General features: G+C 41.2%; 1 protein-coding gene across 3 annotated transcripts in view; it reads right to left on the minus strand.

Annotated features, from left to right (window-relative positions):
• Nucleotides 1–719: 719 nt before the first annotated feature.
• afap1 (actin filament associated protein 1) overlaps nt 720–15,070 on the minus strand; it is an 80,626-nt gene continuing 66,275 nt past the window's right edge. For 2 of the 3 annotated variants that reach the window (XM_072667571.1, XM_072667570.1), the window contains exons 9-17: nt 12,155–12,304; nt 10,865–11,076; nt 10,626–10,771; nt 10,332–10,449; nt 7,008–7,125; nt 6,333–6,497; nt 5,308–5,498; nt 5,018–5,182; nt 720–3,912 (exon numbers count right to left, since the gene is read on the minus strand). In XM_072667571.1, the coding sequence (XP_072523672.1) occupies nt 3,886–3,912; nt 5,018–5,182; nt 5,308–5,498; nt 6,333–6,497; nt 7,008–7,125; nt 10,332–10,449; nt 10,626–10,771; nt 10,865–11,076; nt 12,155–12,304 (1,292 nt within the window). In that variant the 3' untranslated portion in view covers nt 720–3,885. Of the gene's footprint in view, nt 3,913–5,017; nt 5,183–5,307; nt 5,499–6,332; nt 6,498–7,007; nt 7,126–9,143; nt 9,333–10,331; nt 10,450–10,625; nt 10,772–10,864; nt 11,077–12,154; nt 12,305–15,070 lie in introns of all 3 variants that reach the window. The other variant, XM_072667572.1, reaches the window with a different exon arrangement.

The raw sequence follows: 15,070 nt of genomic DNA on the forward strand, positions 1-15,070 counted from the left end.
TGCTAAAATGTTGTGTTTTCAGTCTAGTTCACTTTGTTGGCTCAAGACCCTGAGTGAGCATAAAATAGGGCTGAAACCAGCTGGTGCCAGAAGGATTCATTTCACTTTTCCACCACTAGAGGTTCCTGTAGTGTTAGTTATGCTTTTTTGGAAGCTGTTCAGTCATCTGACAGAAACCTGTGTTGTATTAATCCAGTATTTCATTTTAGTATCTGAGAACCACCTAATATTTTGTAGGGGGGCTTTGAACCAAGAACAATTGTGATTAATTTTTACATCAGCATTTTCCAAACACTCTTTAAAGTTCAGAATACTCACATGTCTTCAAAACATCCCTTATAACTAACTTTGGTTGAAAACATTAAGGTTTTTATATGTTTCAGTGATTTGGGCTCTTTAATCAGTCTTTTGTTTCTGTGTAAATATTACTGTTGTGAATACACAGTGATGCAGCATCTGTGTCAATCAAAAAACTTGTATCTCCAATATCTTCATTTCTATTGGTCTAGACATCCTGAAATGTTAAACTACAAAATTCAAATTATGTAAAAAAAATGTGATACAAGGTTTTTGCACAACAGTGAAGGTTCAAAGTTTTTAAGAAGGCATAATATGCGATTCAGCCAGGGCTTAATCAGGGTGGAGCTCAGGATGATGCTGACTGTTATGTGGAAAATACTTCATTTAGTGAGCAGCATAAGAATGAATGCGAAATCACATCAAGCTGGATATCAGTTTTTATTTCTATGTACAGCCTTTAGTCGCCAAGTTAGCAACAGTCGCTCAGCAAAGTACAATTGAGTAGAAAAAGTCCTTAAGGTGCAAAACAAACATTTTTACCCACATCCCACCCCACCCCCCACCCTTCCTCCCACCCAGACCCTTTCCTTTGAAGCAATAGATATTACTGTTCACATTGTCTGACACCGTTTGTGTGTTAGTTAGTCAGCCAGGGAGGGAGAGGTGTTGTAAGGCTGTCAGCAGAGAGGCCTCTTCTCCAGCTCATCGCGTTGTGTCCTCAATGCCGGAATGGTTAACAGTTATGCAGTCTCTGATTCAACAGGCCGGCCAGTCGAGGACGGGTAGAAGAAGCATTGCAGAACAGCCAAAGATATGTTTAGCTGACTCCAAGCTTGAACTAGACATTACTCAAATTCCCACAAGGCCTCTTGCTATGAGACAAACCCAGTGACACTGGGTCCTCGTCCAATATTGACTCTTCCCCTCCACACACACAAGCGGACAAGACTAGCTCTGGACTGCAGACTCCCGGGATTTGAAATCGATGGACAGAAGAAAAGAAGGAAGATATTTACACTTGCATTCAGGGCTAAAACGTCTGCCCGTACATAGGCTTAGAATATGTAGCCTCAAATCAAAATGCTAAGCTTCACTGCAGGAGAAACCAGCCATCTATGGAAAGTTCTAAATGTGCCTTAAATATGAGCACGCTGGCAGTAGTCTCTACGAATCTGTCAGTCCTCATTTCTATATTAAGCACCAAGTCTTGCTCCTTAATCTAACGGGATTAGGAGCGAAGAGCAAAAAGCATGACTGAAAAGCACCAACATCAGGGAACACATATACAGTATGCTCTGTGTACGACCCTACGGCAACCTGGACAAAGCTGCTAACATGCTACTGCTTAATACCAATGATTCCATAGTGTATTTCCAGGTGAAATGAATGAAGTGTAGGGTGTAAAGGATAGTGGGCACACATTATGGTTTATAAAAGCCATTGTTCAACACAGAACTGCTGTAGGATCCTTCTAGGGAAAGCTATGAGTCACAGCGTAGGAGAATTTCACATGTGGATGAAGTTCACGTTGTACACTAAATTGATAAAAGTATTGGGACAACTACACATTACACCAACAGGAGCTTTTATGACATCCCATTTTAACTCCATAGGAATTAATATGGAACTGGTCCCCTTTGCAGCTCTAATGGCTTCCACTCTTCTGGGAAAGCATTTGCTTTGGGAGTGTGTCTGTGGGAAGTTTAGCCCATTCAACCAGAAGAGCGTTTGTGGGGTCAGATACAGATGTCGGATGAGAGGGCTTGGCTCAGAATATCCATTCTAGTTCATCCCGAGGGTGTTTGATGAGGTTGAGGTCAGGGCTCTGTGTGGACCAGACAAGCTCTTCCACATCAAAAAAGCATTAAGATTTCCCTTCACTGGAACTAAGAGCCCCATAGCATTATCCCCCCTCCACCAAACTTTCCAGTTGGCACAATGCAGTCAGGCAGGCAATGTTCTCCTGGCATTCACCAAACTTATTCATCAGACTGTCAGACAGAGAAGTGTGATTTGTCACTCCACTGCTCCAGAGTCCAGTGGTGGTGGTGTGCTTTACACCACTTCATCTGACACTTGCAGTTGTGCTTGGTGATATTTGGTTTGGAAGATACTTCACATACAGACTTGCAACAGTGGCTCAAATTACAGTACCACGTTTCACTTCAGTGAGCTCTTTCTTTTACTAATGTGTGTAAAGGCAGACTGCATGGCTAGATGCTCGATTATATACACCTGTGGCAATAGAATGGATGAAATGAGGTGTGTCCCAATACTTTTGTCCATTTAGTTTATATACAGTGTTTCTTTCTGTCAGTGTACTGATGGCTTTGCATTGAAGTTTCCTATGATACACTCTTAAACATAAAAGTGCTTCTAAGGGTTTTTTAAGCAAAGCTTGGAACTTGTGGTTCCATAAAGAACCATGGGCCTCATTCATCAATATCTTCCTAAGTTTGTTCTTGAGAAACTGCGCAAGTGGGTTTTAGGAAGAACCATTTTCTTAAGAACAGCTTTTAAATAAGGCTCAAAGTGAGTGAGAATTCACTCATTCATATGTTCTTCTATTACAAACATGGTTCTTTATGGAACCAAAAGTGGAAAACCAAAGAACTTCTGAAGCACCGTTCTCTCTATTAAGAGTGTAAGAGTGTCCGAACCTGCATCCTTGCGCACACACACTAATCACATACTGAGTGTGAGAGGAGGGTCTGTTTCAGTGCAGCGGCTGAAAGACCACTGGCTACAGTGCACCTTCTGCTGAGTGTAAAGGAAAGCGCAATGGGGTTTGCGACTTGCACCACACCCTGGCCCTGGCCACCCTCTTCTTCATAGGGTTGCTGTTACCATAGCAACCGCTCCAGCCAAACGTCTGGACGGCTGCTTCCGTTCCTGCGTGCCCATTTCCTTAACACCACATTCAGATGACTCTGATCCTTAACTTGAACATGAAGCGTTACTTCACACCACACTTCACTCGCAAGAATGTCTGGAAACATGTTTGAATTCCAGTTGAAAGTCGAACATGAATGAAGCCAATTTTCTTTGATATGATTAAAAAAAAAAAAAAGAAGAAAAACACAAAAAACGTTCTCGTAAAAGGCAGGACCTGGCATGAGGCCAAATAAAATGCCTTAAAACTTTAAATATGGACAAACAAACACAGAAAGAGGCTTGTATTTACTTAAACATTTACAAATAAATATTTAAAGGTAATTTTCTTTTACTTCCGTTGTAGGGTTCTAGGTGGCCTGAGGAAGTAGGAAACTTCGTAGGTCACAGACAGAGCAGAGCTGAGACCTACGGCTGAGTAAGGTGGCAGTTTGTGAGTGGAGTAAATGGCAGAACTGGTTCAGTATTTTTTCTATTCAGTCAAAAGAAACAAACAAACAAAAACAAGTACTTCATATCTGACAGTATTTTAGGTTTGCAAACTGTTGTGAACTGCTCTCAGTCTGTTCTTATGATTTCCTGCCCCACTTTGTGTCTATGCTTCAGTCAGTTCACCCTCAGCAACCTTCCCATATGCACAGATTTAAATAAATATATACAAAAACACCTGAAATAAAAGCTGGAAGTATGCGTTTATGTGCCAGATTTCATTTCCCATTCCTGCAAAAGAAAAAAAACAACAACATCAGTATACAGGCAGTCAGGCAGCATTAATTACTTTATTAGAATGCTGTAGTTTGGGTCAGGATTTGATGTGTCTTAACCCCAAACACATGGATTATGTATAGTTGTTTTATGTAGGAGTATCTGAGATTAAACCATTTGAACCCTGATGCTCAAGCGGAAGATTTCAAATGCTAATTAAACTATAAGAGACTTCAGAGGGGAGAGTATTGGACATTTTGACCCCTGAACTCAATACTTGTGAAGGAGTCTTTGGCCTTCACCTCACAGCTCAAAGTTCTTTGGGACAAGGTTTTGCTCTCTTGCATTCATTGGTCAATAATAGCTAACCCTTAGAGACAGCAGTTCAAAACACTTGCCATAGATTCTCAGTTGGACTCAGATCAGGGCATGGCCTTAACAGGACTACTGAAGTGCATTCAGGAACAGTCCGTCTTTAGTGTTTATTCTTGGAAATACTTTGGGGATTTTTTTTTTAACAGGTCTCTTCCATGTATAAGTCCATCAAGCTTCCCAATGCCCACCACCACCATGCTTCAAAGTAAGAATGCTGCTGATGAGGGATGTTTTACAGTGTATTACAGGATTTTACTCGACTATGACTCTTATTATGCGGGTTATATAGTGTTACACAGTTCTTGTCGAAAGGTCTTGTGCAGCTCTACCAAAATTGCATGGACCAGAGTGACAAGGACAGAGATGCTATCAACACCATCAACTTGAATCTGAAGCTGTGATGCTAGGGTAAAAATGCCACATAACGCTACTTTAACGACAGCTGTGTATCTTACATTGTTGCTTCTTGTCTCAACAGTTCAGTTTAAGATGATCCAAGAAAGACAGATGCAGACAATTAAACTATAGTTTGCTGCATGGAGAGAAGCAGAGTTTCCCACTACATTATTACTACAAAGGAGTAGACAATGCACCTCAGGGCATTTCAGTGATATTTGGGTACCCTTACCCTTACAGTAATACATTATGCCATTGGAAATCTTCAGCTTGCACATCATGGCCTGTCTTTGGCCTGTAAAGTATGGGTGGATGTGTCTGCTGTGCAAGTGTGTGTAACAGATCTCACCTTAGCCTTCCTGAGGACATGTCCCCGGACTGGAGAGGCCTTCTGCGGGACCTGGCGCCGCAGTAAGGAGGCGCTGTTCACTGGCAGCGAGCACGTCTCAGTGTCGCTGGTGTCACAACTGGAGATTGGCGAGTTATCCACCGTGCGCTTCATCAGCACTGGAGACTAGATGCAAAAAATACATCCTTCTTACATACTTGTAACAAAAACGTTCCCTCAGCAATGCCTGGACTGAGAAAACTCTACTGTGCTCTAGTGCTTAATAATAGTAGTAAATATGGTGTGCAAACCTGTGGACTGGAGCTGCTGGTCTTGGGTTCGATCGTCAGGCCGAGAGTGACCCCACCGTTCAGGGCCTTCTTCAGACTCTCCTTCACCTCCGTCAGCTCCAGCTCCAGGTTTACTCGCTCTTCTTCCTTCAGCTTACACTCGTCCTCCACTTTCTTCAACCGCTCTGTCAGAGAGGCCTGGGAGCGTTTACCTGGGGAAAAAATAGCAAAGGACCATTTGTTTTACCTTTGTATGTTTAAGAAAATATATTAACCCAATTATAACTTAATTATAAATTTTTATATCATTTTAATAAAATTGTATATTATTCTGTAATTTTATCCTCCTGTCCTGACACGGAATGGTCACTTATCGAAGCACATCCCCCACAATCTGATTCTTTCTCCTGCAGGTTGTTACAATAATACCTTTTTGACTTAATAATAATTATAATAATTTAATTATTTATTTTCTTACTTATTTCTCTAAAACAATTCTTTATTTTCTTAAAATGACTTATTTTTGTCAGAATAATTCTCATGATTGGACTGAATTTCTCAAAAGTTTTTTTTGAGCCTTACGTATGCCTGCTAATTTTGCTTTCTCATTATTATTTTTTTTAAAGTTATGATATAAACATACTGCTTATTTTGTCAAAATAAATCTGTACTTATTTTACTTGTTTTCTCATGATTTTGACTGAATCAATCACTTATTCTCTTAAGATTATTAATTTTGTGAAAATAATGACAATTTGTTTTTCATAATTTGTCAAAATATCACTTTGTTTTCACATGATTTTGAATGACTTTCTCATGATTTTGACTTATTTTGCTGATGATGACATATTTTAAAATAACCACTTTCTCCTCAAAGCTTTGACCCTCATCTTCAACCTCACCCAGAAAACATGCCTTCCCATTTTCATTGAAAGCACTTGATCTGACATGCTTTTATTCAGGAGTATCATCATGAATTAGGATGGATATTTGCTGGTGTAAATCTTGATATGGAATCATATCAAGTGTCGTGTTCATGTTCTCACCGGTGTTGTTTTCGAGAGCAGTGCGCAGATCTCTCCTGTCTTTCTTCAGCTGAGTCAGGCGGTTCCGAATCTCTTGCTTTCTCTTCAGCAGCTCTTCCTCCTTGGACTGGAGTCTCTTAGCATCTGCCTCAACTCTGTTCTTTCCATACTTATACTGATCCACACCTGCCAGAGTTCAGAATTACACCGAACGATCAGCATTTTCCTTTCATTTTTTGAACACAAGCTCATGTCCAGCCCTATACAGCAGACTGAATGGTATTTACGATGTTACAATATTTGAGTGGCCGGTAGAGCAGACCATTAAATGGCTTGAATGTGTGTTTGAGTGGACGTGGAGATGCTCTGACTGAGAGCCTGTCTCTGGTGGTGAATTTGGGGTGACTGAGTTTACTAAGCAGCATTAGTGGGCCTGTCCACACAAACCCCGGACTGCAATTTCCACATTCCGGCATTTTCCACATATTTTTGCGGCTTCTTTTTCCTAGAAAGTAATCGCTGCTGGAATAGCTAGGATAATATGCGCAGACATAATGTCTGCATAGGTTAGCATTTGCAAATTATAAGCAGCATTAAGAAAAATGTTGTCAATTTAACAAAAATATGGGTTAATTTCAGGATTATGCTCCTGGGATGATATTAAACTCTTCACTTTTTTAAAGAATGCTTTCTTACTTGAATTGTTGCATTTAACTGGTAGTGACCCATTTGTCCCATTAGCCTTTTTGGCCTGGTTCTTGTCCAACTTCTGTTTGGCAGATACTCCATTGGTGATGGATTTCTTTCCCTTCATCTGATTAACAAACAGAAGATTCAGATTTTTTTTTGTTTGTTCAAGAAAAGAAAATCAAAGAAACTTTAATTAAATTACTGTAAAATGAATTTTAATTTGTATTACAGTGTAAACACAGTGCTCAAATAATAAACCCAGTTTAATATTCAGCAGCTAAAGCAGGAGAACACTAGAAGACCTAGTGCAATGTAAGGAAAGCGTGATTAAAACAGCAGAAGGCAGAAGAGAATCCACAAAGCAGTCACGAAACGGCCTAATTACTAACTAAACTCAGCTCTTCATGCTGCTTTGCAAATGATCCACAAACAATCTACTTTAATCTACCGCATTAATCATATTAAGTCTCAGCCCAGACAAAGATTACACTAGGGAGTGATTAGCATCTCCCAGCATAATAGGCTTTGCGGTCTGGGGTGCGGGGCTAACACCACATTGGACTGAGAACACTAACAACATCAATAACCTGTAAGTATCAAAAGCTTCCTCTTTAACCACATATGGTGCAGCCCCACATGGACTTCAACCCGAGGGGACATTTTAGCTGCTGTTGGCTGCCAACGGTGCTTCAAGCTTAATGGCACGCTCCTAATTCTATTCCTGGCCAATAAAGTTTAATACACAACTGAATGGCAGTTTAACTTCATACATGACCACACACAGACACATGCTCATGGATCTCATGGATATTATGCAGGGCAAATGGGCTCCCAGAAGCTGGGTGGTCTATATTTAATGCAAAGATATGAAACCTTTGGCAGATGTCAAGCATTTCACACACACACACACACACACACACACACACACACATGCTTGTTCACACGTGTTCAGAACAGCAACTACACAGCATTAAAGACTTATTTTGAGATCAGCTCACGTTCTTAACAAATTATATCTCACTAAAGCCTTCAAACAGACCATCACAGATTTGCTCATTGTGCCAAACAGATAACATGCATCATTTTGAGTTGTACATTTATTATTTCTCAGATATGAAGGCTTTAATTTTGGCTTGAAAATGAATTCTATAAACAAGCTTCCTTGGCTTAATGTCTATTTTAGTACTAAAACTGAATACCCATACTTGGGTAAATGTTAGTCATGTACACATAATATTACATATTCTAGTAATACAAGTTTAACCGTATTTGTAAGCACTGATGTCACTGATTTCAGAGTGTTTGGGGGTAAATGAGCTTGTTTAAGATGTTGAGTCTGTGTTCAACTTAAGTTTACTCTATTTCGTAAAAAAAACACATTTTCTGAGTTTGGCGTCTCAAAACAGATATCAGTAAATGAGCTGCAGGTGAAATTGCTTAAAACTTGTACTGTTTATGCCCATCTAAAGGTTAAAACTCCCACTATCACATAAGGGGAGGCCTTCCCATTCTCAGACTTCTGACCATGGAGAGCTGTGGTGCTGACCGAATTTGAACTTATGATCTCCTGTCTCTCAACAAGTAGGCAGTTAGACAGTTGCGCCACTCTAGAGCTGTAAACTTATGTACATTTCTGTGTCCAAGAAAGAAGGTAAAGATGAATTTATTTTATTTTATTTTATTTATGTTGTTTTATTTGGTTAATTTCACAGTTCTAGACTGGCACAATCATCAAGCTGTTGCTCATCAAGTGTAAGAAGATCATAAGCTTAAATCCCAGCAAGGGCTCTATTGTTAAAAGCCTCCCAGTCTGGGGACATTATGTGATAGGGGGAAGTTCCCCTTCCTGCAGAGGGGAATAAACAGTGAGTAAATTGAGGGGGAGGAGCCACCGACTACTATCTTCCACAGTATTGAAGCTATTTCAGCTGAAGCTCATTTACTAATGTTTATGAGGCTCAACTCAATATGTAATGTTGACCAAACTGAGACGCACAGTTGAACAGTGAACAGACTAAGTAAGTTAACTCAAAACAACACTATGTAATCAGTTACAGTGATGGTACCTTGATACCCATATTAATAGACAGAAAAAGCATTGTGACAAGGCAGAGGGTTAAGCAGAGAATCTGTGTTAGTCACCTGAGAGTTAGAGTTAGCAGCAGAGGAAGAAAGAGATGAGGAAGCAGAGAGGACTTTAGGTGTGCTGTAATGGCCTGGTTTGGGTGAGTAGCGTGCAGCCAGTTTGGGGGAAGGCATGTTCTCATAAAGATCAGCGTTCTCATAGTGAACCTCCTCACCGGGGGAGAAGTACTGGGGATCTGGGTCCTTCTGAGGGGAGGAGGCAAGAGTAGGCAAGGGCAGAGATGGGAAGATTAAAAGAAAGCTGATAAGAAAGGCAGAGCAGAAGAAACTGGTAACTCTGTAGCGGGGTTAACCATTTCAACTGCAGGCTTGATATTTAATTATGAAGATTTTATTAAGCGTTTTGGAAGCGTTCCTATTGGTCCATTCATCATCAGAAGTAAAGGTAAAGGGCAGTTGCTGTATTCAAGTGATGGAGGTACATGCTTTTTTGAAAAACGCATCTGCGTCCTTAATATGACATAGATGTGTGAGTATGAAGAACCTTATTCAGATCTAAAGAACTTTCCCTTGATATAAAGGCTCCTTACCAATGTCAGGGTTCTTCAGGCCATGTATATAACAAATGTGATTCTTTATGGGACCAAAAATAGCTTCTTTATGGCATCCATGTACTTTGGGACCACATACACTATGTGTTCAAATTTTTGTGGACACCTCTTCTAATGAATGCATTCAGCTACTTTAAGTTGCTCCAATTGCTGACACAGATGTGCAAATGCACACACACAGCTTGTCTAGTCCCTAGAGATGTACTGCCAATAGAATAGGACTCTCTGGAGCAAAAAAAAAAACACAAACCTATTGGCACCATGCAGGTATAGGCTCTCCAGTATTGAGCTGTGGAGCAGTGGAACTGTGTTCTCTGCATCGATGGTTTGTGCTCCATCCAATACTTTCTTGAATGAATAGGGTTTAGGATGAGGTAAGGTAGTAATCACCCAACATTCTAACCTCTCTAATGCACTTGTCGCTTGACAGTAGAGACAGTTACTCCAACAAAAGCAGGATAAACTCTTTTTTAAATACCCTTAATTTTGGAAGAAACAGTGAATGGGCAGGTGTCCCAATACTTATGCCCATATAGTGTATGTGCCCTTCCAGTTCAAGGGTGTTAAAGAGAAAGAACTCTGCAAACAATGGGTGTGAACAAACAAGCAAACAGCCATGTACAGGAAACCATACCGATCCATTGATGCAGGGGACATCATCATAGTGCAGGGCCACTCCAGACGGGCGGGCATAGCCGTTCACTGGGTTATCCAGATATGGGTTAGGAGACACAGCGCGCTTACTGGTGAAACTGAGAAGAAACCCTTATTAAAAACTGTCATTACACTAAACAATTTACAAAACCATCAGATACAATGTCCACCATGTTAAAAAGACAAAATTATGGTAAATTAATTAATGGCAATAATAACTGGTTTAGCATCACTGAATATACTTATTTAATCTGAGTCAGGTTCTGTTGCTCACCAGAAGGACTGCTTGGCAAGCTGAATGACATTGGCAGTGGTTTCTACATCTATGTAGTCATAGTGCAGCGCCGCAGGGTCAGTGGTCGAGCCTGTCTCTGCCAGTAAAACCCCCAACCAGCGACCCATACTCTCCGAGGAGGAGGCCTAAGAGACGGACAGGTCCAGCATTATTACAGGTCTGGCAGCAATGGAACAGAAAGGTGATCACAGTTTTTAACTTAGAGCTGTAGCTCCCACCTCCAGCACAGCCACCTCCTGCCCATTCCTCAAGAGCCTAAAAGCGAATGGGTGTTTGGAGTCCAGGCCTGGAATGACCTCACAGCCTCGCAGGGGCAGCGAGGCCATGTGTGTCTTCAGGTCCTCTCGGTCCTTATGCAGCAACAACTGGTTGTCCTTCAGCCGACACCACCGCTCCCTCCAACGGTTATTGGACAGCACATTCAGATAGCCTGTCAATGATAGAAAAGCTGCCAATTAGAACTGCTGAAGCAGCAACAAGAAGACTTTCTTAGGACTAACATCCATAGAATAACAGACCCAGAGGTTTTAATACACTCAGGGGTTTAAACCTGTCCAGATATGTGGACAGTGAATTATCAAACATTCAAACCATCAAACATTATAACCACGCATTGATTAAGCAAATTAAGTTAATCATGTTGTAACAACAGCACATTCCAGGGTCAGAAATATGTCATCAAGGTCCCACCAAAACCTTGTATCTCCATTTCTGCCATTTTTTCACTTAATTTCACATAATATGAATCAAGCAGTTGTTCTTTATGGACCAAAAGGAATGCTCCAAAATGCATTGGAATAAAATCTATCTATGTTGACTTCTATTAAAAGTTTTTTTTCCTTCCCCTGTGAAGTTGCCATTTGGAGATATAAGGTTAACAGTAACCAAAGAGTTGGTTCTTTGGTTACTTTGGTAAGAACCAACTCTTTGGTTACTGTTAACCTTATATCTCCAAATGGCAACTTCACAGGGGAAGGAAAAAAAATTAACTTAGGTTAAGTCAACATAGATAGATTTTATTCCAATGCATTTGACATGCTGGCTGAGGTAAAATGGGCAGTTGTGAAGACCTGAGTAATACTGACAAGGGCCTAATTGTTGTGACCAGATGATTGGGTCAGAGTATCTCCAAAACAACAGGGCCAGCAATGGTGATTACCTACTAACAGTGGTCTGAGTAGTCCTGTTTTCTTTTAGAACAAGTGGACGCCCAGCTCCATGTGCTTCACAATATATAAGAATTGAGGTTTGACCTGTTTTCGCTGGCTTGCAGAGGGCCAACAGCATATAGGAATACTGTGGTCATAGTGTTTTGTATCAGCGGGTATTTTTCCATAATTCTATTCTGAATGTGCACAGGCATACATGAGATAAGACAGGGTTAATGTCTTAAAGCCAGGTCTTATTCACCATACCACAGTTCTACTGTCATTACAAATTCCCAATACACACTTCTCCCAAACCAACCTAACCCAAAGCCAGCTTTACAAAACCTCCTCTAGTCTCACCACATGTTGGGACGTCCTCCTCTGCAGATGACGTCTGCTCGTCGGTGGATGGTTTCTTCTTCCCCAGGCTGATGATCTTGGTGATTTTCTTCCCTGCTCCTTTCCCCACTGTGCCTTTCTGCTCAGACTTGCTGTTCTTCTTCCCTTTCGCTGTGGCAGATTAAAAAAACACAGTGTGAATGATTGTAATAGAGACCTTATTATGACTGAATGTCAAAAACACAAGACAGGGCCCACCATTATGTTAGGTTTTTCCATTTGTCTTTAATAAAAAGGAAAAGACAGAGAATGTGGCAGAATAGAGGTATATAGAGAGAGACGCCCATAGGCCGAGATTCTGAGGCTTTCTTCATGGATGGTCAATTGGTCAATCTTTCACTGATAAAGTTTGGAGTCAGAGCATTAAGGATGCATCCGCCTAGCTTTTATCCACATATCTGCTGAAGACTCATTTTCTCAATGTTTTAGTTTCTCTTTTTTCTTTAAATATACTGCTCATGTGTGTAGGTGCATATGTCAGGTCCACTACGTGTGCTACACGTGCAATAATAGTGGCCATCTAGTCTTGCATGACCTTAAGTGATCTTCCTCACTACCTTTCATGGTAGTAGTGAGTACGTAACACCTTGAACACTATTTGCAAGATGATGCTTTCACTGGGAAGACTTGATCTGATGACACTTGATCTAAATACACTATATGGACAAAAGTATTGGGACACTATGATTGTTTCTTCTGAAATTAAGTCTCTCCCGTCCAACCCACTTTGGTACTGTCCCCAATTACATGTAATGCTCCCAACATTGGGAGGGTGAGGAAAGCACCGGGTACCCAGCTCTGATGCATCAGCTAGCAGACGCTTATGCTGGCCAGCATCACACTGAAGTGATGTGGGGAGAGAGAGCCATCTACCCACCCTGATAGAGCAAGGCCAATTGCCAATTGCCTCTGACCATAGTGGCAGCGCCTTGCCCCGCTGGACCACTTGGAGCTCTGAAGGTCAGCATGAATTACATGACATAGCCATCACAATGTCTTTCAGATGTTCAAGAAATGGCTCCTGCGGTGGGTCAACCTCGATCACTTTAAACCATAATTGGCATAATCTCAGACACCTCAAATTGAGCTGTTATATTTGGATATGGAAATACACCATTCCTCAGTTTAATCAACTTTGATGGAGGTTGAATGCTTAGACTGTAATCCCATGGGTAGAAGAAAGAAACAGGAAGAAACACGCATCTAACAACATTAGACTGGTCTTGATCCAACAATATGGAAGCAAATTCATAATTTTTTCCCTTCCTGATATCCAATTCTGCCAATATCAGCCCAAAACCCATTGGGACTTATATGCTATATCTCATGTTCTTTATGCTGGTTTTAGGCAGCACTTTGCACTGCATTAAGTAGGTTCAAGTATAAACCTGCAGACATACACTTCTTGTAAAACGCCCCTCTGAATGGGTAAGAAACATGCTGTGTACATATAAATACACATGTCTTTGTAGTTACTACAGTTATTATTATTACTCTTAATGTGGACTCTACACATTGCCTGTCTCAGCCTCTTTCTCTCTTCTCTTCCTCTCTCTAAACTAATAAGGAGAAGCACACTGTTTTCCCATAGCTGTGGGGGTGTTTTTTCAGACTCCTCTGAAGTGTGACTTGTGGTAGTCTCGCTACCCAAGATCCCATTTACAGAACCACCAATACAGAACTTAATGACAAGACGGCGCATTCCATTCAGAATACAGTACAGGACTAAAAGGCATTCAAGCTACAGTAAGAGGCAGCTTTCATACTATCTGTCTTTCTCTCTTTTAAAAGAGAAATTTGAAAACGGGTCCCAGCCAGAGAGCAAGGGCTAGGCTGAGGCGGGGACACTGGAACTGTCTGCCATCAAGACGTTCGGCTCTGCTGAATCTCCACTGAAGAAGATTACATCTGTGCTGGCGACACCTTTAATTAAAGCTAAGCTCATGCGTACCCGGAGCCCTCTAGAGTTTCCCCTCTGCCGCACAGCAGCTCCAGGCCCCAGGCCGAAACCAGAGACACAGATGCAAAAGCAATTCCCCTTCTTTTACAGGACTTCAATTGCATTTCCCCTATTTTAACATAAGGGAAAATTCTGTGATCAGGCTAATTTGATTCCACATAGTCTGAGCACTTACACGAGCTGGAAAGAATGCGACTAATTTAATTAATTCGTGCAGTTGTTCCTTTTTTTCGTTCCTCCTCCTCTCCTCATCAAAGTGAGCGCGCTGGCAGCGTGCTGTTGTGAGGTGGGCCCATCTGGAGCACTCATTGCAGTCAGAAACGTGAGATCAGATAAGAGTGGCAGAAAAACTTAATGCTTCTCCATTCAACCAAAGTGCTACCAGACTGTGGGCAAGCGTGTGGTCACACTCCAGACCTACAGAGGGTGACAGTGGCTTTCAGAAGGTCCAATCTGGATCAAATCAGCCCCACTTAGAATTCAGTAGCTATAAGCAAAAGCTTATGAAGTCGGCTGAATGGAACCTCCACACCTCTGAAATCTGTTCTCTTCAGCAGCCCGCTAAAGCAAGCAAAGCAAACATCCGTTGTATAGATATATATCGGTATCTGATTGGAACCCTTGGGAACCATAAGCCCCAATAAGATACCAATCTATTCAGTCCCAAAATACAATTTCCTGCCACCAGGCCCTTAAGGGCATCTGGTAACAAGACCTGATAAAAGCTCCTGCTATGATTCAACAACATGGTAAAACCTCCAGTCCCTAATAGCGAAGTACTGAACTCCTAAAAACAAAAGAGATAATGAAGAACGTCCAGTCTGACAACTTGACTTAACCGGAGATTAAAGCTGCACTCTTAAAAAAGGTTCTTCAAAGGTTCTCTAGTAAAGGCAATGGATACAACTATGACAAAT

This window comes from Salminus brasiliensis, chromosome 22 (assembly GCF_030463535.1).
Source record: "Salminus brasiliensis chromosome 22, fSalBra1.hap2, whole genome shotgun sequence".
In the NCBI taxonomy this organism is placed as follows: Eukaryota; Metazoa; Chordata; class Actinopteri; order Characiformes; family Bryconidae; genus Salminus; species Salminus brasiliensis.